Raw genomic sequence first — 22,684 nt, 5'->3', positions numbered from 1 at the left:
GCCCACCAAATACGGACCATGGTTTTTTTCCAGTGCGACACCAGAAAACTATCGCTAAAGTCTTAAGAGAGAACTGAGATACAAGCCTCGCAATCGGACCTATAAGCAAAAAGCAACCTACGAACCTCAATCCCGAGCCCAACTGCAAACCATCTACGAACTACCTCACGACGCCCATCACCATGCCTGCCCCGACAGCCCTGCTTAAGCAGGTAGACGATACCCCCCCATCCAACCTCCCTCTTCCCGAGCCAGACCAAGACGAGGACTTCACATTAGAAGGCATGAACGAGCTGCCCGAAGACCCCAACGCAATCCTCCAACCAGCGCGGACAACAGGAGAAGATGGTATGGAGATCGACGAGGAGGACAAGCCGCACTTTGCGCCTGTACAAAACACAGTATGTTTCGTCCCCGTCTCCGCCTTCGACAGACCTACCGTCTATCCACCCATCCATCTAACAGCGCCACCTAGGATCCCGCAGCACACATCCAAACGCGCAAAGTCGGCATCCCGCCGCACCGCTTCACGCCCCTCAAGAACACCTGGCCCAAGATCTACCCGCCGCTCGTCGAGCACCTCAAGCTGCAGGTGCGCATGAACGTCAAGCACAAGCGAGTCGAGCTGCGCACTTCGCGCCACACCACGGACGCGGGTGCGCTGCAGAAAGGAGAGGACTTCGTGCGCGCCTTCGCGCTGGGCTTCGATGTCGACGACGCCATTGCCCTTCTGCGCCTCGACGACCTCTACATCGAGACCTTCGAGGTCAAGGACGTCAAGACCCTGAACGGCGACCATCTCGCCCGCGCTATCGGCCGTATCGCGGGTAAGGATGGCAAGACTAAGTTTGCCATTGAGAATGCGTCGCGCACGAGAGTCGTGCTGGCTGATTCCAAGATCCACATTCTAGGAGGTAAGATATATAGAAATAGGGGGGGCCTTAAACCGTTACTCTACGCCCTACATTTTTAAGTACCTAGCTGGCTGAACCTCGCTAACGCATTGGAATGTAGGGTTCAAGAACATCCACATAGCCCGTGAATCTATAGTGAGTCTAATATTGGGTAAGCCTCCCGGCAAGGTTTACAACAATCTACGCACCGTATCTGCGAGGATGAAGGAGAGGTTCTAATTTCGGGTCGATTTTGCATCTCATGGGACGGCGTTCTGGTCTGGAATCAAAGCAGGTTTTATTTGTACTTCGTAGATTATGAGACATAAAGAAAAGTGTCTCTTAGTAGAGCCACCAAGCCTCTAAGAATATCGTGGGTATCATGAGCCGTATGCTATATTTCGTGATGGGCGTCTGTTACTTATCAGGCATGCCTCCCTACCTTCGTCATATTACAATAACTAAGACTTGATACCTCGTTTGCAAGGATAATAATTGTCTCTTGACTCCCTTGTCATCTCACTTGATATGGACTTCGAGGGAATCCATATCTACGATATCCGCCTCTCCTACTGTGGTGTCCGAATCCAAGGCCTCACCATCCCAATGAAGCTCGATAGTCTTGCTCTCCGGAATGTTCGCGAGCCGTCGATACACCTTGACTAGCTGAGCAGCCGTGGTGCTGGAGCGTACTGTCGCTCTCGTATGCTGTTGATCTTTTGCCTTGAACAACACGCGGATCTTCTGGTCTCCCTGGGAAGTTTGCGATTGCTCTGGTTCCTGTTTTTCTTCGGGCTCCTCATCTGTCAACTCCCCTAGGTCACGCAGTCGCTGTTTCTCCTTTTCCTCCAAGTACTCATCATAGAGCTCTTGCGTCCATGCTTCGAAGAACACCTTGTCTCGCCCGTGATATCCTTCTTGGTCCTCCTTCCAGCTCGGATAGAGCGTACCATCGCGCTCCGGTTTAATGCCTAATGTTTGTAGGGTTGTGTGTGGATACACCTTGTTTCCCCTCCAGGTGAAGAACATGGTATCCAATACGGAACGTGGTATCAGGCTATGCTTAGCTACTTGTTGCTCGATCCATGTCTGGTAAACCACTGTCAACTTCTGCGATAATTTACGCCTAAACATTAATGTATGAACGCCGGCTAGGTGGGGGTGAATAAGGATCTGCACGACTGGATCATCTTCGTTCCCTTTCGAACCGCTGTCTCCTTTTTCCCTTGCTTCCCGTTCCTCCTTGGCTTTTTGCGCTCGTTCCATCGCGATTCTAACATAGTACTCGGATGGGTCCTCTTCTTCGTCTTCCTTTTGCCCTTTAGTCACTTCGGCTTGAGGGTCGTTCTCATCGTCCAGTGTAACTACGTCCTGATCAGTTTCCTCATGGGGATGTTGAAGAAGAGGACGCCTTGTAGGAGATGACATAAAGGTGGGATCATCATCGTCGTCGTCGTCGTCTAAAGAGATCACGGGCGCACTAACGTTCACCGACTGGGAACGTGTGCTATGTCTTCTCGACTCTTCTGACCCCTTCGTACCAGTCACATATGGACTCTCTCGCTTGGAATCTGGTGTAAAAGGCACAGAAGGAGACTTTCGCTTCTTAATGGGTTTGTAGCTGAAGATATCATCGTCATCGCTATTTTTACCTTCCTCTTCGTCGGGAAGCGAGATACGACGGCGTTTCTGCGGAGATCCCAGGTCGTAAGTGGGCTCTTTAGTTAATGTATCCTGTTCTGCTTTGCGTTCACGGATTAATCGGTCCTCTCGCTCTCGTTGCTCTTTAGCTGCCCTCGCAGCCTTCTCCTTTTCTACCTTTTCTTTGGCGAGTCTCTGCTGTTCTTCGAAGAATTCGCCAGAACGGCTGAAGAGAGAGAGTCCATCATCATCTACCACCTCAGTCGATTTGCGCCTAGCCGTGCGTTTGAAGGGAAGCTTCCGCTTAGCCGGAGAAGGATGCTGCAGATCCGCCATTATGGGTAGGGAAAGACAAAGGCAGCTCGTAGCCGAAATGAAGATTTTATAAGATAGAATGAGCTACAAAAACAAATTGAGTTTGTGTCTAAGACACTGAAGTATCTTCGAACGCATCCCAGAAAAGTTGATAAGAGGTAAAAAAGAGGATCAATAAGATTCACAGATAAAAATCGGAATTGGGGGTGGTAGGTACAACGCGAGACACAGTTTCCAGGGTGATTCTTTCTTTACGCGTGCACTGAATTGAGAGTTGTCCCCACCCTCTATGTAGGTACGTATTATGTACCTACGTATTTAGTACCTATACCCCGCTTGAGCCTGCCCAGTTGGCCAGCCCTATCAAAGCGGAACTAGATTTTTGGCAAGCAGGCAAGCTAAAATAAGAGGTACGTTAGGTGACCTCATGTACCTTACATAACATCTGATTAGGCGTCATCTTGCAAATACTAAATCCGCTTAGCATACGTCCTCCTATTTAGTCTCAAACTACATACTTCTCCCTACAGTCGCTATGGAGAACGGTACGAACACCCAAGGTGAGGGTAAGGACCCGTCTGGGTTTTTATCAGACATCATCGGCAATCCTGTCACCGTCAAACTGAATTCTGGCGTTGTATACAAAGGTGAGTTGAGTATCTCAGATACTATTATTTCTAGTAACAATACTGATATGTCCGCTGCAGGCGAGCTGCAATCTGTTGACGGATATATGAACATTGCGCTGGAAAAGACCGAGGAGTATGTTAACGGCGTAAAGCGAAGGACATACGGAGATGCCTTTGTCAGAGGCAACAATGGTAACTAAATCCGGCCCCGAACTAAAATCTTCACGTCCATATACTAATCATTGGCTCAAGTTATGTATATCTCAGCCGACTGATGATCTAAATATTTGGTTCCTTCTGGTCGGAATCATATCCAGAAAGGCTTCTCATGAGATCACACGGGGTCTGCAACAATGCATTAGGCACTACTTAGCACCGAGAACGCTATGTATTTTGAACATTCAGTCTTAAGATGGGTTACGAAAAAAGGCCTGCGTTTAATCTGATCTTCGTCTGGCTTCGATAGCTATAGAGGGGCTTTCAGCAGCATAATAGCTATGGATATCCATGTAAATTCATGGCCTAGAACGATGCCCTTGTTTCTCCCCGTTGGTGATATATAAATGGCTCCTATAGTCTATCGGTCCAAGTGAAGAATGTGACACCATGAACTGCAATTTCGCCTTTCTCATTTCTCTCAACGTCACCATCTTGGATCGTCTCTTTGAGGAACTTAACCCAGGCTTCTCGTTCATCTGCTTTAAGCACAGCAATCTGGCTTAAGGTGTTTAGCCGTGAGGCAAGCGCTTCCTCGCTAAGCCAAACCGTCCATTTGATAGAATCCTCCCCGAGCGGAAGACTGAATCTAGGTAATTGGTCTGTGAAGGTATCTTTGATAACTTGAAGTGGGTTGCCAGGTAGTTGCTGATCAAATACTTCTTTCCATTTCTTGACACAGAAGATTAGTTATGTTCAGGGGTCATTGCCAGATAGGGGCTACCAACCTGATGTCTAAACCGAGGAAGTCCATCATCTAGTGACCAGATGAAGTCATTTATCCTCTGTTCCCATTTCGTAGTTGCCTGCCAGTTCTTGGGCTTATTGTCTAGTCATTTGTTAGAATTTCCTACTCAACATTCTCATAGATTTTACAATTTCGAAAACGAGCTTACAGTCCTCAATGTTCCATATGGCGCCGAACACGGCACCCGGTCTCAACACACGTTGAATCTCCTTTAGAGCTTCTTGAGTAGCAAACCTTGACGAACAATCCTCATGAGTAAATATTAACGAATCGTAAATCAACTAAATATCTCACCAGTGAAACGACTGCGAGGTTAATATTAGCTTCTAGCCAGAGTGCACACCGGCTAAATATAAAAGATAGACTTACTTGAGCCGCGATGCAAGCCTCACCCCACTCGTCTTCGATCGGCATCTTATCAGCCTTGCCATCGATCACCTCTACACCTGCTAAGTCCTTCTGGGCAAGCTTTTCCCTCATACCATGATGAGGCTCTATCGCTTTCACAGTAAACGACTCGGGTCGCTGAGCTAAGAGCTCTGTGAACTTGCCGGTACCAGAGGCTATCTCCACGATCTTGGAACCGAATTGCTGCTCAATGTTTAGCTTTGCAAGGAACGCATCGACGGCCTCTGGAGGGTAGGAGGGACGGTATGCATCATATGAGGCAGCATCTCTAAACCCTTCTTCCGCAGCTGTTGGAAGATTGCTGCTTTGGGAAGCCATGATTCTAGGCTTGTTGTAGATTTCCCTGGAAATGTATATGAGAGAAAGTTGGAGTTATTCTCAGCTTGCTTGACGAAGGTACATAAGGGTGTCGACCCCCACAATTATATCCTTGGAACTCTGCCGTCCCGATAGCGTCAGTTTCGATAGTACAACAGACGGATAGTCCTATATTACCTATAGTCGATCACCACGACTTGGTGCTACTGTACATTATTATCCGATGAAGCGTTACATTGAAGAATCTGCTAATGTAGCATTATGTGCACGTAATATCTAGGTACATATGATATAGATCCCATTAACCGGGAAACAATATGTAGGTAGTCGTAGTTTGATATAGTTATACCTAAATTATGTACTTAATCATGAGCTGATAGGTTGGTAGATAACATTGAATATGTTGTTGTTGTTGTCAAGTACGAAGGGCGACGACATATTACCTAAGGCAAGCTGTCCTGATTGCCTTGCCTTGCTCTTGCTCTTGCCTTGCCTGCACACCCGGACACCCTACCCGGGCCATCGGGTCGGTATGCGCAACCAGGATCTACTTATGTATTTATGCATACCTACGTAGGTACATATGTAGTACATAGCTAAATTCGGGTAGCGGCAACTGCCAATACATACATATGTAGTATGTTCCAAGGCTCATTTCCACTAAAAAAGGGAAAACTTCCCTGCACAACATTATGTAACAATTCTATTCAATGTTCTGACTCTGATCTCACGGCGACGGGATCTTAGGTAGATTTACCTATTAGAAAGTTTGAACTCAGGGGGTGGCTTATTGCCCTGTTAGGTACCTGGGAAAAGTACCTAACCTAACCTATGCAAGGTACCTAAGCCAGGATGGGCTAACACCCGTGGACGCCTCTCAAAACCTCGACACCTTTTTATTCGACCTTGGCTTTAAACGCCCAGCATCCCTAAATACCTAGATATACATACGTACGCGGCCCCTTGGCTTACAGTTCAGTTCCATGGGATTTCTACACGTTGCAGTTATTCGGTCATCTTAATGCGGTAGCCATACGGTAGCAAAGTAGGTAGTTGTCGAGAATTCTATAATATTCACGCCTTGTCTGCTTCGTCTCTAGAACGGCGGTCGATGGACACAGCTGTCGTTTCTTCAATAATGCCATAGCTTCCAATTACTAGATCCCTTCAGTCCTTCCTTTGCTCCCTTTCCTTTGTGTGTAGACAGTTCTCTGCCTCCCAAGGCAATTATCTTCTTCTAGATGCTCATCAAGTACCGCCGCTTTAGGCGTAACTACTTGCGCCCGCTCCTCTTCGTCCTGTTCTTCCTCTTCTCCATCGACGCTATATCCCTGGTACGCCACCGACCCGATACCTACCGCGAGAACATACACGTTGACCGACAATCCGACTCTTCCCTCCCGAGAAACACCAGCGTTTTCATTGCATCGGTACACCGCAACACCGAACCGATACTACGATCGACATGGAGCCAGGCCGTGTTGGATTTAGTCGACTTCTTCGGTCCAGAAAACGTTCACTTGTCAGCTATCGAATCGGGGTCCCAAGATGAAACGAAACAGGCATTGATGGACTTGAAGGCAGCCCTTGATCAGAGATATGTCTCCAATACAATCAGCTTGGGGATGACCGTTTGGGAGCAGTTGGAAGAAATTGACACTCGACCGCCGCCAGACGCGCGAGAGCCCGGATGGATTTGGAATGCCGCAGAAAGTCAATTCGAACTGCGTAGGATACCTTACCTTGCAAAAGTTCGAAACCAAGCAATGGAACCACTCAAGCAGCTGCAGAGCGAGGGAAGAGAGTTTGACAAGGTTCTCTGGCTGAACGATGTCGTATTTGATGTATGCTCACATGATCTTGTGCGGAAGTATTCCCGTGGTAATTAAATGGCTAACATTGAATGACCTAGACCGAAGATATCGTCACACTGTTCAACACTCGTGACAATAACTACGCCGCTGCGTGTGCCATGGATTACAAGGTAGCACCCTTATACTACGATACATTTGCCCTACGAGACGACCTAGGCCTAAAAACGATGTCCCTTTATTGGCCTTGGTTCCAATCCCCTATTGCGAGGGCGGCGGCTGAGCGCAATGCGCCTATCCGTGTAACCTCATGCTGGAACGGAATTGTAGTGTTCGACGCGGGACCCTTTTACGCCAATCCACCTCTACGATTTCGTGGCATCGATGACAGTTTAGCAGATCTGCATCTTGAGGGTTCGGAATGCTGTTTGATTCATGCCGACAACTACCTCACGGCTAAGAAAGGCGTATGGCTTAACCCGAATGTTCGCGTTGCCTACGGCGTCAATGCATATAACCAGGTTAAGACGAATCGATTCCCTAATCCCTTCTGGACGGTCATAGGAGCGTGGGTTAATCGGTTAAATGGCTGGCACGTCGCCATCCAAACCCGGTTGGAAAACCGAGTAGTGCAGACCAGATTAGAACAATGGAGGTCAGAAACCCCAAATGGGGGACCGCAGCGGTATGAACCAGGAGATGCGTGCCTCATCAACGAAATGCAGATAATGTGGTCAAACGGATGGATGCACTTGTAAAAGTATAGATTAAAAAAACGGCATAGACAAAAAGGAGTTAATAGAAAAAATGTATTTGAATATTAGGTATTGGATTGAATACCTAAGGTATATTATATTCTTCTAACAAATTATCACAACTCCATTTGGATTTATAATTTAGCACGTTATATAGGTAAAGCTTCATTGTTGAAGTTCCTATACCGTCTTCCACGTAGTATGCCAAGATAGATCTGCGAACCCACATCCTCCGATATAACTGTCGATCGCCTTTTGGTTGTTCAGCTCGTTCGGCCATAGTACCAATGGGTGACAATTAGTTTAAGCGAATAAGGCGGCTTATAGCAGCAAGGGGGGTTGGGGCTGAATCTTGTCGAGGATTATACATGGTTGCTATAGTCGATCCCCCGTCAAGCCGAAGGATATCCGTCTTCTTCCGTGCTGCTCGCGTCATCAATGGGAACCTGGCTGTTTGCCCATGCTAAATGCGCACAGCCGTATGTGTTAATATAACATCCAAGAATTCAACACAAACGCCTCTGGTGATATCGTATAGTAGTGGAGCCCATTTCCAGATCTCTCCCATGCGCTCCTATGATTCCGTTTTTAAACAACCCGCTATTTGTTATGCCAAATGAAATTCCTTAGGCTATCCCAATGGTCTGACTGTTGGTAGATATACGTCATGCTGCCACGAAGCGATGGTTGCAGGTCGTCGGGGTGATAACGGAATAGATGCATTACACTAGCCCACGAGAGCGACGCAAAGACGGGCCAAGCATAGCGCGTTATAGACTCGGAGACGCCCTGCCGCGACACCAGCGGTAGCCCCGTACCGCCCTCTGGCTTGACGGCGAGCCGCGCAAGCGCTAGCACGACGCGCGCGAACACGTAAATCACAATCTGCTGGTTGACGCTGGGAACCTTGCCGGTGCGCCGTGATCGCCCGCCGAATACCACGTACCCGCCTAGTAGCCCGGCCATGAACGAATCGTACCGCCCTGCCTTCCCGGGTGTCGGCCCGTACTGCTTCAGCAGGAAGCACACCAGCTTATAGATAACGGCAAAGCGCGCGAGGTTCTGCGCATGCGTGCGCGTGGCGCGGACCACCAGCGAAACCTTCTCCCGAATGGTGCCGGACCGGAACAGAAACACCATCACCAGCGCGTGCGGGAAGCGCACCTTGGCCCCGTACACGGCGCCGTTGCGAGCCCCCTTTACGACGGCGAGGATGTCGTGGTACGCCGGGTTGAGAATTACTTGCTCGACTGCGGCCTTGAGGCCTTCGAGCGCCGACGCCGATGGCGGTTCCATCTTGGCACTGGGGTTAGGAGAAGAGGGAGGGAGAGAGGGAGAGAGGGAGGGAAGCTCGGTCGGTTTCGCGTCGCTGCGATACAAAGAGGAGAAGCGACGGCGACTTTCGAGAGGTTAGGACGTACTCGGAGACGTTATCGGGTCATTGGTTTGTATACGGTGTTTGAATTATCGGGGCATGGCAGATAGTTGCGATGTTTGTTAAAAGTAAAAGGAACGCATTTTCGGGATGATTGGAGATGACGATGGCTGAATCGGTTTGGCCTCGGCAAGTGGCACATGCTCGGCTTAAACAAAGGGTGCCGGGACCTGCAAAGACGGGATTGCGCTAGTGGTGCATATCGATACGCACTGAGGTTACGTGAACGCTACCTATGACGCAGCATAGCCAATCCTTGCTCGCGAATTGAGGCATGCTATTGATCTAACGCAGTTGTTTTGCATGTGAAAGTTATAAGCTTCTATCTACCTATGCAGCAAGTCGACGACTAAATACTAGGTAAAGAAAGGCTTATGTTAAACGTAATCAATTGTTGTAAAGTATAATTGTTTAGGTATCTCCAAGGGTAAGCTATAATGGCCACCTTTAAATCATGAAAAATATGATTGGCTCAAACGATCAGGGACCCTTTGAGCAAAAAGCAAGGAAACAGTTTCGTTGTTCCGTGAGGGACTCCAAGTCAGCATACTGAAAGTTCTAAATGTCTCATCTAGAATTCTAGATAGGTAATACCTTCCTCACAGACTATATCCCAGTCCTCGGCGGAGTCTTAATTAACCAGGTGAGTGATCCGTGGCTTTCTCTCATCTTGAGATGTTAAATTGCTAACCGGGGTTTACCTATGAGATGGAAAGGAGGCACATGATATATTAGAAATCTCATTGGTTAGGTCGTTTATATTGTCATTTCACAAGATTTTAAGCTTTTCTATAACTAAGTCTTTATTTATTGTTAGTTAACTATAGATAAATAGAAGTAGGTTAGGTAGGTACATATGCTTTTCTCATCGCGGCGAGATAAGACCTGAAATACTCGATAAGCTAATAGTAACTAGAACGTATTATACTCATAAATAAATCCACAAGTAATTCTATATTTAAATCAAGTTTCTTATAGTAAAATGTTTTGATAAGTAAATAAGTTTACGCCCAGTGGGAATGTAGAGACTATCTGAGATGATTGTACACTTAATAACCCGACCCGCATCTATGGCGTGCGGGACGACTGGAGTACTAGAGTGGGATCGTTGATTATTTCGCCTGTCAAAAAACACCCCGAATATGTTGATCTATACTAGTAGTAAGTCAAACCACCCTTACTGGGGCCACCCTAGTGGGGGCCACCCATTTCCCATACAAAATCAATGTAGGAAGGACCAGGTATAAGGTAATAATGTAAAAATTAAGGTGTACACCAATAAGCGTACGGCAAAGGAAAGGAAACACACGGTACTGAAATGAGGCTATCACGATCTGTTGTTGTCTGTTGTTTAGTTGTGTGTGTGTGGGTTAGCCCCACGCACGTGGTAACACGTGACTAGATTACATAATCGGCTATTCCCCATACTCCAACAATCAACGATTTCGCATATCTGTATTTAATTCAAGAAAATAGGTAAAATTATATAGTCTTTGATTTTAAGTACGGTATTGGATTTTCACCAGGTATAAAATTTTGGAAAAATGGCAGGGCTAATATCTGTAGTGAAATGAATATAAGAGTATACATTAACAATTACGCATACAAATTTATATGCAAAGCTGTTAAGGAATATTATTGCTTATAACTTTACCAATTAATATGGTATAAATGTAGAATCTATATTGTTAAATAAGGGACATTTTAATATAACTTTTAAATCTAAGGCAAATTATATAACTTATTTATTTAAGAAATTATAAGCGTTTATAAGGTTTTATAATAATTTAATAAAATTCCCATATAAAATTAAAATTTTTAAAATTTTTAAAATAATATTAAAAATATACTTTACTATTTTACTATTAAAATATTAGATTTTAAATATGATAAAATGTATATAAGATATTATAATGATCAAAAAGTAAAACATAAGAGATTGTATATTTTTATCTATTCTTTTGAATTAATTATAGACATGCGAAGTTGTTGATTTTGTATGGGAAATGGGTAGCCCCCACTAGGGTGGCCCCAGTAAGGGTGGTTTGACTTAATACTAATTCACGATTACACGTTTATGTCAAATCTGTATCTCATCGCTTAATCTCTTTCCAACGCACAATTTCCTTGTGTTTTTGACTTTACTTTTTCCCTTTCCCTTTCCCTTTCCGTTTCTTTTTTCTTTTTTTTTTCTTTCCCTACTTCAGTATGCCCTACACAAATTCTTCGGTCTGCCTTTCGCAGTCTTGCATTCAAGCATCGGCGGCTATATACTCCCATCTCGATTCCAACTTCCAGAATATTGATCCTTGTACAAATTTTTCAAAGCGTATGTACTAATTGGCCCCCTAATAACCAGCATATATGAGAATTATTACTAACAATAGCGGGCAGTTGTTTGTGGCGGGCTCCAGGAGCGTAATGTGATTCCAGCATGGGAACAGGTCTTGGGGGAGATAACTACCCTGCAGGAGACGAACCAAATTTTTATGAAGAATGTCTTGGAGGCGCCCTCTGATCCCTCCTGGGTATGTGTGCTCTTAGCGATATCATTATGCTTTACATAACTAATTGATCGTCTAGATTTCGCGTGGATCCATCGACGAGAAGAATTTCGAGAAGCTCGTCGCCGGCTACAATGCCTGCATGAACGAAACTGCAATTGCCGAAAGAGGTGTCCAACCACTGGTAACTTTCCTTGGGAATATTACTGAGAATTTCCCGGTCATGCCGGATGAGCACAAAAATGCCGGTCGTTTCGATACTGCCGATTACGAGAAATTCAGCAACACCTACCTCTACTTCGTCCAGCACTCTATATTCCCCTTCTTGACTATAGACGTCGATTATGATCCTGAAGATGTAGTATGTATTCTCTCTTTGTTGCTTTGAGAAAGTGTGCTAACCTAACAGGAAACTCATATCCCGATTATAGCGCCCACAGGTGCCCTTCTTCCAAGCGAGATTCATGAGAATCAGGAAACTAGCTCTTTATATCAGAAGGTGATCACGGAAGTATTTAAGAACGTACTACCTACCAACGAGTTAAGGGCTAAAGCAAGCGAACTGGCTCGAGGTATAGTCCAGCTCGAGCGGCAGCTTGCTTCCAACATGCCTACCTCAAATGATGCAGTAAGTGTACCTAGAATTCATATAGAATATTGAGAAAATAGTAGTAGTTTCATGGTGCTAACTAATATTAGGGTCCAATTCTAGCCACGACTTTGGATAATACTACGCAGCTGGTCCCTGAGTTTGACTTCGCCTCGGTATTCAAGGAGATAAGCCCTTCTCCCATAGACAGAATATCTTACAGCTTTCCCGAATACTCTACCTGGCTATCCCAAACTCTAGCGAATACCACCAAACCTGTCATCCAGGCTTATTTCATGTGGAAGGCGATCGTTAAGTACGAGCCAGCTATCGATGGACCTGAACTAGAACCTCTAAGACAATTCCCGAACATCATCTCTGGAGCGGTATGGAATATCTCGGCTTATGGCCATGTATTTATATATCAGATTTCTAATTTTATGTATAGAAACCTTACATCCCTGAAAGATGGCGAACCTGCGTTACTGATGCCGACTCGAAGATGGCGTGGCTGATTAGCAAGCCGTACGTGGAAGCCAAGTATACGGAGGCGATCAAGAAGACTCTCGAGGAGATGACGACAAGAATTCAGAACCGTCTCGCTAGCAATATCGACCATATCGAATGGATGACGGATGAAGTAAAGGCTATAGCGAAGCATAAGGTCCAGGTCATTACCCCGAAACTCGGCTATCCAACTCAGGTAAGTTTAAGAACTAGATTACTACTCAACCTATGAATATCTTAGGTACCTAATGCTAACGACCTCCACAGTCGCCCAACCTCGACGATGCGCAATCGCTGAATGATTATTACGCTGCTTTCGATGTCTCAGACTCTTATTTTGACAACACCGTCTCGTATTCGAAGTGGTTATCGAAGACAACTGCCTCGCTCTTCGGGAAGAAGAGAGAAAAGGGCGCGTGGCCAGCCGTAGCCGGTTCTGCTCTAACGATCAACGCTTTCTACTTACCACAAGAGAACTCCATCATCATCACCGCGGGAACGCTACAGCAGCAGCTCCTAGACCCGGAGCTTCCGGCGTACATGAACTACGGGGCTCTCGGCCTGGTTATCGGACACGAGTTTACGCACTCGCTTGATAGCAACGGGCGGATGTATGACGAACGGGGCGCATTCCGCGACTGGTGGGACGAGAAGAGCGAAGCAGCATTCGACAAGCGTGCGGAGTGCCTTGTGAAGCAATACGGATCCAGCAACGTGACGCTGAGCGACGGCACGCAGATCCCTGTCAACGGTACGCAGACGCTGGGGGAAAACATCGCCGACACCGGGGGCATCAACACGGCGTACGACGCGTGGCTTGACAAGCGGCGCGAGGACCCGGCATCCGATTTCGACTTGCCCGGACTGTCGGAGAATTTCACGCGCGAGCAGCTCTTCTACGTGTCCGCCGCCCAGTTCTTCTGTGACAAGTCGGAGGATGCCGGCAAGAAATTGTACCTCTCTGATGTGCACTCACCCCCTGATGTTCGGATCCAGAACATGATGGATAACGCAGATGGATTTAGGGAGGCTTTCAACTGCCCTGTCAAGGAGCCTACGTGCGTGATTTACTAGATAGGGAGTTGTGTTTGATATAGTTCACTCCGTTACTTAATTATAGACTTGATTTGATGCGTTACATTCGTGTATGGTCGCTGTGATAAACAAGCATGTATATATTTCATTTTGAATAGCCATAGCCCTGTTATGCCCATAACTCTTTAGTACGGTTTAGTCCCCTTCCCCTTTTTATTTTGTAGCTATATTAAATAGTTACCTTATCAATAGACACTTAATTCAACCCCCTATTAGCTAGTCTGAAAGTGTGGAAATTTCACATCCCTGTTTTATTTATTATACATCATTCGGCATTCCTTGCTGGGGCGGATGGAGCTACGGATAGCTGTCGCCGTGCCCATATAGATGAGCCCCTGCGACGATCGGGATTGGGCTCGGTCTGAAATCCTGCATAGCTGGACTCGTGAAGACCACGTATAATACCTATGGCTAGATCTGGGTTGGAAAGGTCGACGAGTGACCACTTAGCACCTCTCCAAAGCTTTAAGGCAACCCATACCAATACGAAGATGACAACCTAGTAATTTCATGTTAGATATTGTTACTCTTATAGGTATCCGTGGAAGCGTACGAGAAGATATGACGACAAGAAGGGCTCCGTGTAGAACCCGTTCCATAGAGCAGCCCCATCAAGCACCAGAAGGATGAGTAAACATCCAAATAAACCTAGATATGCCGTAACTGGTTGCCCGTTACTTATATAGGGGTAGTCGTTATCGTCCCTATCGCTGAAGCGCTGAACACGCGACACCTTTCGTTCAACAAGTTCGTTATGGTGTCTACTAATACTAATAAATATATGTCAGACTCTGCCAGGGCTTCTATCATATCGGTTGTAATTTACCAGTGATAGTATCGAATGAATGCCCAGCACTCGCAGGCCCAAGCGATCAGCACTCCGACGGAGCCCATCTCGGCAAGAATGTTGATGAACTAAACCGGGTAAGCAGAGCTACATGGTATACAAGCATCTAGGGTCTCACAGCGCCTATTCCATCCCTTTGGGACCCGTCACCTCCTATTTGGCTTTCTTGACTCGATTTTGTCTGTGGCTGATCTGGATGGTGAAGTTGTAGGAACGGCACCCAAATGAAAGCGATCGCAGATACAGTCATAGCCCGGATTGGAACTCTGTAGCTGTTGGTACGTCCAAGCCATGCAAGGATATTCAAATACCAAGGTTCGTCTGGACCACCGTCTATCTGATTAGTTAAACCGAATAGTGTTCTAGACGATATATAGAGGTTTGTGTTGGCACACGACAACGCGGTGAATACAAGGAACGCATTGAAGGCGCTCGCTATTTCCGCAGTACCGCGAACTTTTGCGACGAGAACGAATGCCGACTGAACAGTCTCGCAGCTATCGTAATTCAGCCAACCGACCCGAGGCAGCCGACAATCGGTAGGATCGACGCTCAGAGATACTAGGATACCGCTTAGTGTATATGCAATACACGCGAAAACTGAGATCCATTTCGACGGAAATCTAATGGTTTCGCCAATATTACTGGCTTGATTGCGCTTATGGGCCGAGGCAGCGGTAGGACGAGCTTCGAGTGCGGCGGCTGCTGGAACTTCGACGCCAGCATAAGCGAATGTTGCGGTACATAGACATATGCTAAATTAAGTGTTAGTCTTAATATGTCTAGTTAAATGTGATTATAAACTTATTTACCATAGAGCAGGAAACCAACTTTGCGCTGCGGTATCATCGAACGTGACTGGTTGCGCCCAACCTAATAGCTTGGTAAATATCTAACGTATATTCTGGCGGGTTGAACTAAGTAAACTTAACTCACTATGCTTCTCGTCGGGGGTTTCGGGGCTCTGAGTAGCTAAATACTACTATTAATAGGAATTCTGGTCAACGTGTTGATTCGACGGCATCGTACCGAATACAAGCATTGCAACGCTAATAATGGCCAGGAAGATTAACTTGATGATACCAGTGGCAACCTCGAACCATCCATATATCTAGGTATAGAGAGGTTTGTTAGAGAGCTTCCCCTGCTGGATGTTTTCGATAATCGTCGAAGTACTTACATGAATTCCAAAACAATTAATGACTATTAAGATTACCGGTACAAGTAAATATAACACTCCAGCATCGATCCCGTCCTGTACATCGCCAATAGTCCAATAGTGAACCTCCTCCGCAGTATATGCTATCAATGCAGCGAAGGAGACCGAGTATGTAAACCTATGGCATGTTAGTGATGGTGATCTTGTATAGCCCGATTCAATTTCTATCGCGAACCAATATGCGATACCCACGGTAATTCCTAGCTCAAAATCTACAAACTCGCGTACGAAGACGGACATGGCACCGGGGACAGGCCAGATGCAAAGTAGTTCGGTAATGCATTGCGTAACTAGCCATGCAAGTATTCCGAGTGACAAGAAGGAGATGATAACGGCTAGGAAGCCGCCTAACTCCAAGATCTGTCCGCCGCGCCAGTATAGTCCTGTACCTAGAGTGGCATTGACGGCGATCATCTATCTTTATTAGCTAGGTACTATACAGGCATTTGGCAGTGATCAAGGTTCCACTCACAAACACATGAATAGGGAGCAAGCTTCTATGCGTCACCCTTCCCTTCTTCGTATTGGCCCGAATCGGAGATAGTGTTTCTATACGATATGTTTGGGTATCTGGATTGCGGGTCTCATTATTGCTGGGAGTAGAAATCGTCCTGGCATCGTTACCAGCGCCGTGTTCTAGTGAAAGACCCAAATTCTCAGACGAACCCCATATCGTATGAGACCGGTCTCGTGTGGCCTCGGTCGCCATTATTGGTTTGCTGGCCCGATTCTTATGGTTATTCCAAGTCTAAATGACCCGATTCATTATGAGGACTTGAGTAATGTCAAGACTGAGAAATTCCCGTGAATTGGTTGTGGGCTTACAAGGCTCTGAGGATATTGGCTTCCGTAGCACATGTATGCACCGCCGCCACCATTCGCCCCCCTGCTCCCCTTTCGCCTGCTCCTGTTGTACTACGTTTCTCATACTTTGGAGAGATTTAATTGGTTGGCTGTTAACGCTGCAGACTGCGCCGTAGCGCTAGTTGACCGAGCGCTGAGTTCTATCAGCTGAGGCATTTTTTGAGTACAGTTGAGCCGTTCATTTGACTTCACTGCCTGATCAATTGGCAATAACTGCAAGTTCCCCGCGCGAGGGTCTGACTTATATCTTCTATGATTTTTATGATAATAGCGACTTTTTTTTTTTTTTTTTTTTTTTTTTTTTTTGGATATCATTCATATCTTGGTGTCAATAAGAACCATGAAGAAATATGCTAATGGCAATTAATTATACTGGAACTATCTGACTCCCCATTATTAAAATCTGGTAAAAGGAGCCCCTCATCTAGAAATGATACGCGGTGGCTGCGTTACAGAGCTGCTATTGGTTTTCTAAAAGCTTAGATTCTTTCGTATCAATCCTTCTTTGGTACTTTGGGCGTATTAATAGATCGCCATACATTTGGGTTGCCGCATCTCACCTTGCTTGCTATCTCTCAAGTCACGGTGATCTAGCAAAATACGCCTACAAAATTATTTCTATAAACCCTAATCTCTACTTACTCGAAACTGGACTGTGTCAGAATGTCGGTAACCCAAAATACCAATACACGGTACCTCAAGGAGAACAGCCTACTGAGACTTCTTCAACGACTTTTCCCGGGTCAGGCTGATTTCAATATTCGGGTTAGTGTCGGCCATGCCACACAGGGATTCTGGAGCATGGGCTGACTGACATAGCTGAGAGACGACCAATGGTGTTTCACTGTACCTAGTGCAGTCAGCGAGGTGAGTTCTCTCTTATATGCCTTAGGTACCTATCTAAGGCATATCCCGTAATGCCTATAAGATTAACATAAGTTTAGAGTGACATCAAGTAAGCAAGCAGATGCATCATTTGACATATTCTGGGAAGTTAGGTATCTAATAGAATCAGTGGGGTGAGAGATAATTGAGTTATACCAATGCTGTGTCTGAGCGTGGCGTATATTGTCGGCTGCTTAGTGGTGTAATGTTATATCGGGTATCCCGTGTCCCTGGTGTACATACAGCATTAATTATGTACCCACCATAGGAGCTAACGGGTCCACGAACTAAGAATGTTATATATAACTGCTTGCTTTACCATATATCAAAGCGTATATTAGTCGGACTAACATACTAGCTTTAACGGACTCTCTTCACTATTATACCAAAATGTCTTATCTTAGCAAATGCTTTGTCGACCAAGTTGTGGCTCCCATCAGGCTCATAGAAGTGTTACCTCAAAATCAATGCGATGAAGAGCAGTCCACTCGCCAACTATCTACAGCGCAGGAGATTGAAGACTTTCTGAATCGGAGTAAGCTAATCAATTATTCGCATCGTCACTTGTATGTCTTAATAAGGGAGTAATCCGGGTTATCGCTGAAATCTTCCAGGTCTATATGCCAAAAGACATCGTGGAGCTCCTTGCAAATAACCAGGGGTTTGCTAGAGCTTTTCGTTTCTAAACACGATATAAGCGACTCATTCTGGGATCTTCCATCATGTTTCTACTACCGGAACGACGACGTGGAAATAAACTCCTGTCTCCCTGTTACTGTAAACAGGATAGGCTCTTCAACTGGTAGGCGTTTGACTTGACAAATTGGTTTGACAGAGCTATCGCTAACTGGATCTAAGAAATCTATTATACGATTCGTTATCCCGAGCTGAAGCCTAATGGTGGAAACTGGGCTATTCGTCAAAGTGGCTTTTATTATCGATTCGACGCGTCGACTAATCAGACTATATCGGTCTTATTCAACCCAACGCCAAACTCGGCCGCTCATCAGAAGATAGAAGATTCCTTACTTGGCACAAACTGTGGCTCGAGAAGGTTTCCAACTCCATGGTTTATCCACGAAATACTGTTTTCGGTGTATTTTCCAGCATGGAGAGAGTATCTCGCTTTCTTGGAGAGAAAACTGCTTCCGGAAGTAAGTTTATCATATTTTATAATGTACCTAACCCATACTGATAACTCTAACCCTTTGATGAATATAGACAAGTACTACGTTTTCGACTTTCATAGACGAGCCATTGCGCGTAGGATATGACAACCTTAGTGCTTTGGCAAGCCTTGATAACCAATTCCTCCAAGTCGCCACCCTCTTATCTCATAGTGAAGATGTCCTGAAGGAACTTTCTTCCGTATTCATCCGGGAAGGCTTAAAGACCAGAATGCCGGAGGCAATAGACGCGCTTGATAATTATCGTCGTCGATCTGTGGCTCATTGTCGTGTTGCGACCCTTTTGCAGCAGCGAGCACAGACTACTGCACAACTCCTGGCTAATACTTTATCGTTCCGAGACCAGATCCTTGCCAAGCAACAGAACGGCAACATGCTGCAACTGAATAAGTCAGCTGTTTTCCTCACCACGTTGACTCTTCTCTACCTCCCAGCTTCCTTCGTGGCCGTGAGTATGAAACAAGCCCAGTTTGTTTCGCGATACCATGCAATTACTAATTATCACTAGACTTTCTTCGGTATGAACTTCTTTGATTTAGACTCTGACTCAAAACGAATCATCAGTACTCCTATGATATGGATATATATATTATCCTCTATCCTGCTAACAATCATTACCTTCTTGGTTTACTATTGGGTGTTGCATCATGATAATGTTGTTCTCAAGAGAATGTCGCCGAACGTTCACGTGGGGGACTGGAGAGCATTGGCGCGGCGTGCTCTGACGATAAAAGGGGACTCGACGAAGAATATTAAAAAGCTGCCTGTGTAAATACGCGATAGTTGCTGTTTATGCCACCTCGATATGTATATCATAAAGCACATGTTATTAATTGAAATCTAGCTATGCGTGTAAAGAAGCTGCTAGGGGACTACTTTGAGGTACGGTACATGATATCTTGGCGTAGAACGTATATATAAGAAAAACCTCCCCCCTCACTCATACAAGTGACATATTAAGTCAATATACAACATACAGCTCATATACCGTATCTTATAAAACTATAGAGGCAATAGCTAGTATACCAATCATATACTTAAGCACCTAAAATACGAACCTAGATACAAGAAAGCCTCTGGGCTATATCTCTTCGCTATGACAGACAGTATGATTTTTCTCAGCTCACATTTAAATTGCCTTTATAAATACCGCCTACACTACCCATCCGTCTTTGACGTTGTCAGGAATCTAGATGAGACACCTAAAATAAGGGGCGTTGTCAGTATGTTGTGACGAGCCTATACCTAGGTACGTTGAGGTATAGTGCTGGTTGAGTCTTGATTTTAGGTAAACAGTAACAATACGGGTCAAGGGGCGAAGGAAGAAACCCTTCCTTATTTCTCCTCGAGGACAAATGTATCTCCGCCCCACCCAAATGCCCTATTAAGCCTCCTCCCATGTCTCCTGGCGGTCGTGAATGGTATTTTCCCTCGAGGATACGGCTCATGAAATTGGATTCTGCTCTGGTCGCCCTCTAGTTTATGAAACTGCCAGACGGATCCGTACAGCTTCTCAGCTGTAAATAAGCCTGAAGATGTCATGGCGTGTAGAAAGTCGTTTCATGAGACTTCGCCAGGCGAAGATGTTACAGTCGGATTAAAAAAGATTGTTCGAAATACTTTAAGAGAGCGAGCGTTGACAGGTATGGTAATTTGTTCAGGCTTTGGGTCTTCATCTGTGACGAGAGTTTCTGACCCCGTGGCAGCAGTAGAAGATACGTCTCTTGTCTTGGTCTTGATCTTCGGTGCCAGCGCTTCAGCTTTGTTGCTGGTAATTCCGGCTGGTTCTCCAATATAGATGGTAGAAAGGGGTTTATACAGATCAGCAATGTTTGGATCCAGGACTGGTTCTCGGCCTGGAGCTTTTGTTGTAGATGGTGGGGGGTCAACCCAGTTTGGTGTACGTTTAATCATGCGTGGTTGGGATAAGACGCCATGGACAGCCATACCCTTTAGACCTCCACATTTTGTATCTACAATCTTGTCAATCGCTGCCCAGAGCTGGTCGAGATGTTGCTCAGCTCGCCGCAGTTCCTCTACGTTCTGCCTAGTCCGGCGCTTCTCATATGGGTAGGCGAATCTTCTATCAGAAGGATCACCGATCTGGGCGACCTGTAAGAGATTTCTATCTTGAAACGCTTCCGCGAATATGTCCCATGTTTTAAATCGTTTCTCAAATTCATCTTCGATATCGTCTGACATCTTGACTGAAGCCATCTCAAAGCTTCTTGCCCATGGCTGATATAGGTCGATCTGGCTTATGCAATGTGAGATGATGGCCAGATCACTAATGATGCCGGTGATCCTCTGAGATACCAATTCCTGTGCACGTGGTTCGGTTTCAAGTAGCCTTCCGAGCTCGTCGACAATTGTCGGTAGGCGACCAAAAAAAGAGATCATCGCCGTTGTCCCATAGCGTACGGAGAATCCAGAACAGCTGGTGCTCAATGGTGCTCATCTTTACGCCCATCTTCTGCTGTGCATGAGTCGTGCTTGAGGTAGGGTCCGGTAGCGGTAGGCGAACAAAGTACTTACGCCATTGAGGAGAAGCAATAACGCCGTCCTTAAGTTCACTCAGGGGGCCGTTCGCTGTTTGGTATAAATAACGACGGAATTTGAGTATAGCACTCATCAGCTCCCCAGGCAAGTCTTTAGCAGGTGATATAACGGCCGCATACTTGATCTGTAGTAACCGCAGTGTTTGGGCCTGTTGGTAGAGGTCCGAAAATATCTGAAAGTGTACCTAAGTAAGACTCGAAAGGAACTCTACCATAGACGCGAGCCCAAAACACCTTTTGGTGAGCTTTCTCGAAGATGGGGTTTTTATCTCCAAAAGTGTCCTTTAATAGCTCTTGCCGGTGTTCCTTAATCTTAAGGAGCTGCTCAAGGAAATATGCTGGATCTTCCCGTATGGCCCATAGATAGTCTTCAGCTGCGGATACTCTGGCGCCAAGAACTGACTCAATTCGGCCGAGATCTAGCTTGGAAGGTAGTCGATAAGGCATCTCTGCTGCCATCACAGCCAAAGAATCAAAGCCATTCATTTCCTTTCCTGTCTTCAAAGGTGGCTCAGGTTGAACAGGAAAGGTATCTGCAGTGAGGCTATGGACTGGAATATCGTGCAGTATATACTGGCAACAAGCAACCAAGAATTTCATAAGCTTTTCTTGGGCCTCAAGAATCAGCAAGCCCAAGCTAGGGAGGAATTTCTTTCGAGTGTTCGCCCAGTCGCGGGCGTCGGAGTGCTCGCTCCACTTTCAGAGCTTGCCATATTCACTGGCATTATGAGCTCCGTGGAGGACCATAGTATATCCCGTTAGGAATATAGACCTCATATTATTCGTAGCTAAACCTAGGTTCATTGCCTCGAAGTCGGCGGCGGCGAATTCTGGCGGTGAGTTACGCCCTCGCGCGTTTAGTAGTAAGAGCAGCGTTTTCGGCTTCAGAAGATCTTCCTGATTGATTTGCGGTAATAGATAGCAGTCCCTGACACTTTCCTCGGATACGCCCCCATGAAATTTGTTGGTCCGCCAGAAAGCATCAAAGTCTGGGCGATGTGTTACTGCCATGTCTGGCCATGCATCCAACAGAATTTTCTGCTTCTGCTGTCTCGTTTTCTTATTCCAGCGCTTCTGGATTGTTGCTTCATGGCGGAAAATGTATCGCGTAGGGTAGCATAGCTGCTGAAGATATTATTTGATCTCGCCTGAGCCTCTCGACAAACTTGTGCCGCTGATACGAAGCGTAATGAGTCGAACTGCTTCATGAGGATATTTGGGTCAGACTAATCAAAGTCTTCTTGTCCAGATGTTATTTTT

The 22,684-nt window shown here is 45.9% G+C and overlaps 11 protein-coding genes across 11 annotated transcripts; 6 read left to right on the top strand and 5 right to left on the bottom strand.

Annotated features, from left to right (window-relative positions):
- Positions 1–182: 182 nt before the first annotated feature.
- F4813DRAFT_387285 (eukaryotic type KH-domain (KH-domain type I)) lies at positions 183–1,133 on the top strand (the record flags this gene model as incomplete). The annotated part of the gene is made up of 3 exons (XM_049246538.1): positions 183–401; positions 476–914; positions 1,015–1,133. The coding sequence occupies 3 exons, from the start codon at positions 183–185 to the stop codon at positions 1,131–1,133; spliced, it is 777 nt and encodes a 258-aa protein (XP_049101758.1).
- F4813DRAFT_324791 (uncharacterized protein) lies at positions 929–3,127 on the bottom strand. Its single transcript, XM_049241056.1, has 2 exons — positions 1,369–3,127; positions 929–1,307 (listed from the first exon to the last, which is right to left on the bottom strand). Exon 1 carries the CDS (start codon positions 2,868–2,870, stop codon positions 1,413–1,415), a length of 1,458 nt encoding a protein of 485 aa, XP_049101757.1. The 5' UTR covers positions 2,871–3,127; the 3' UTR covers positions 929–1,307; positions 1,369–1,412.
- A 257-nt stretch (positions 3,128–3,384) lies between these two features.
- On the top strand, positions 3,385–3,753 carry F4813DRAFT_379594 (U6 snRNA-associated Sm-like protein LSm6; the record flags this gene model as incomplete). The annotated part of the gene is made up of 3 exons (XM_049245474.1): positions 3,385–3,496; positions 3,557–3,670; positions 3,731–3,753. The coding sequence occupies 3 exons, from the start codon at positions 3,385–3,387 to the stop codon at positions 3,751–3,753; spliced, it is 249 nt and encodes an 82-aa protein (XP_049101756.1).
- A 295-nt stretch (positions 3,754–4,048) lies between these two features.
- F4813DRAFT_387282 (S-adenosyl-L-methionine-dependent methyltransferase) lies at positions 4,049–5,168 on the bottom strand (the record flags this gene model as incomplete). The annotated part of the gene is made up of 5 exons (XM_049246537.1): positions 4,049–4,366; positions 4,423–4,523; positions 4,591–4,676; positions 4,737–4,747; positions 4,812–5,168. The coding sequence occupies 5 exons, from the start codon at positions 5,166–5,168 to the stop codon at positions 4,049–4,051; spliced, it is 873 nt and encodes a 290-aa protein (XP_049101755.1).
- Positions 5,169–6,409: 1,241 nt separating this feature from the next.
- F4813DRAFT_379593 (glycosyltransferase family 69 protein) lies at positions 6,410–7,737 on the top strand (the record flags this gene model as incomplete). Its single annotated transcript, XM_049245473.1, has 2 exons — positions 6,410–7,012; positions 7,081–7,737. 2 exons carry the CDS (start codon positions 6,410–6,412, stop codon positions 7,735–7,737), a joined length of 1,260 nt encoding a protein of 419 aa, XP_049101754.1.
- Positions 7,738–8,012: 275 nt separating this feature from the next.
- On the bottom strand, positions 8,013–9,464 carry F4813DRAFT_324591 (peroxisomal membrane protein 4). The gene has a single exon (XM_049241055.1). It carries the CDS (start codon positions 9,028–9,030, stop codon positions 8,335–8,337), a length of 696 nt encoding a protein of 231 aa, XP_049101753.1. The 5' UTR covers positions 9,031–9,464; the 3' UTR covers positions 8,013–8,334.
- A 1,428-nt stretch (positions 9,465–10,892) lies between these two features.
- F4813DRAFT_351962 (Metalloprotease) lies at positions 10,893–13,911 on the top strand. Its single transcript, XM_049242475.1, has 7 exons — positions 10,893–11,498; positions 11,564–11,697; positions 11,753–12,034; positions 12,083–12,301; positions 12,373–12,648; positions 12,711–12,965; positions 13,037–13,911. The coding sequence occupies exons 1-7, from the start codon at positions 11,378–11,380 to the stop codon at positions 13,841–13,843; spliced, it is 2,094 nt and encodes a 697-aa protein (XP_049101752.1). The 5' UTR covers positions 10,893–11,377; the 3' UTR covers positions 13,844–13,911.
- Positions 13,912–16,754, bottom strand: F4813DRAFT_351948 (amino acid permease-domain-containing protein). The gene is made up of 10 exons (XM_049242474.1): positions 16,403–16,754; positions 16,106–16,344; positions 15,892–16,048; positions 15,741–15,822; positions 15,648–15,683; positions 15,524–15,584; positions 14,830–15,466; positions 14,691–14,779; positions 14,418–14,634; positions 13,912–14,363 (listed from the first exon to the last, which is right to left on the bottom strand). The coding sequence occupies exons 1-10, from the start codon at positions 16,637–16,639 to the stop codon at positions 14,130–14,132; spliced, it is 1,989 nt and encodes a 662-aa protein (XP_049101751.1). The 5' UTR covers positions 16,640–16,754; the 3' UTR covers positions 13,912–14,129.
- A 323-nt stretch (positions 16,755–17,077) lies between these two features.
- On the top strand, positions 17,078–18,027 carry F4813DRAFT_351945 (uncharacterized protein; the record flags this gene model as incomplete). The annotated part of the gene is made up of 4 exons (XM_049242473.1): positions 17,078–17,559; positions 17,614–17,661; positions 17,739–17,749; positions 17,810–18,027. Coding segments are annotated over exons 1-4 (176 nt in total), but the record flags the coding sequence as incomplete, so codon positions are not given.
- A 42-nt stretch (positions 18,028–18,069) lies between these two features.
- F4813DRAFT_387277 (uncharacterized protein) lies at positions 18,070–19,638 on the top strand (the record flags this gene model as incomplete). Its single annotated transcript, XM_049246536.1, has 5 exons — positions 18,070–18,245; positions 18,294–18,481; positions 18,538–18,833; positions 18,901–19,314; positions 19,375–19,638. The coding sequence occupies 5 exons, from the start codon at positions 18,070–18,072 to the stop codon at positions 19,636–19,638; spliced, it is 1,338 nt and encodes a 445-aa protein (XP_049101749.1).
- Positions 19,639–20,032: 394 nt separating this feature from the next.
- On the bottom strand, positions 20,033–22,632 carry F4813DRAFT_401361 (uncharacterized protein; the record flags this gene model as incomplete). Its single annotated transcript, XM_049248399.1, has 6 exons — positions 20,033–20,375; positions 20,436–21,216; positions 21,251–21,597; positions 21,632–22,120; positions 22,169–22,546; positions 22,591–22,632. The coding sequence occupies 6 exons, from the start codon at positions 22,630–22,632 to the stop codon at positions 20,202–20,204; spliced, it is 2,211 nt and encodes a 736-aa protein (XP_049101748.1). The 3' UTR covers positions 20,033–20,201.
- Positions 22,633–22,684: the final 52 nt, after the last annotated feature.

This window comes from Daldinia decipiens, assembly GCF_022478715.1.
Source record: "Daldinia decipiens strain CBS 113046 unplaced genomic scaffold F4813scaffold_8, whole genome shotgun sequence".
Lineage (NCBI taxonomy): Eukaryota > Fungi > Ascomycota > Sordariomycetes > Xylariales > Hypoxylaceae > Daldinia > Daldinia decipiens.
This window is presented reverse-complemented; position numbering and strand designations above follow the sequence as displayed.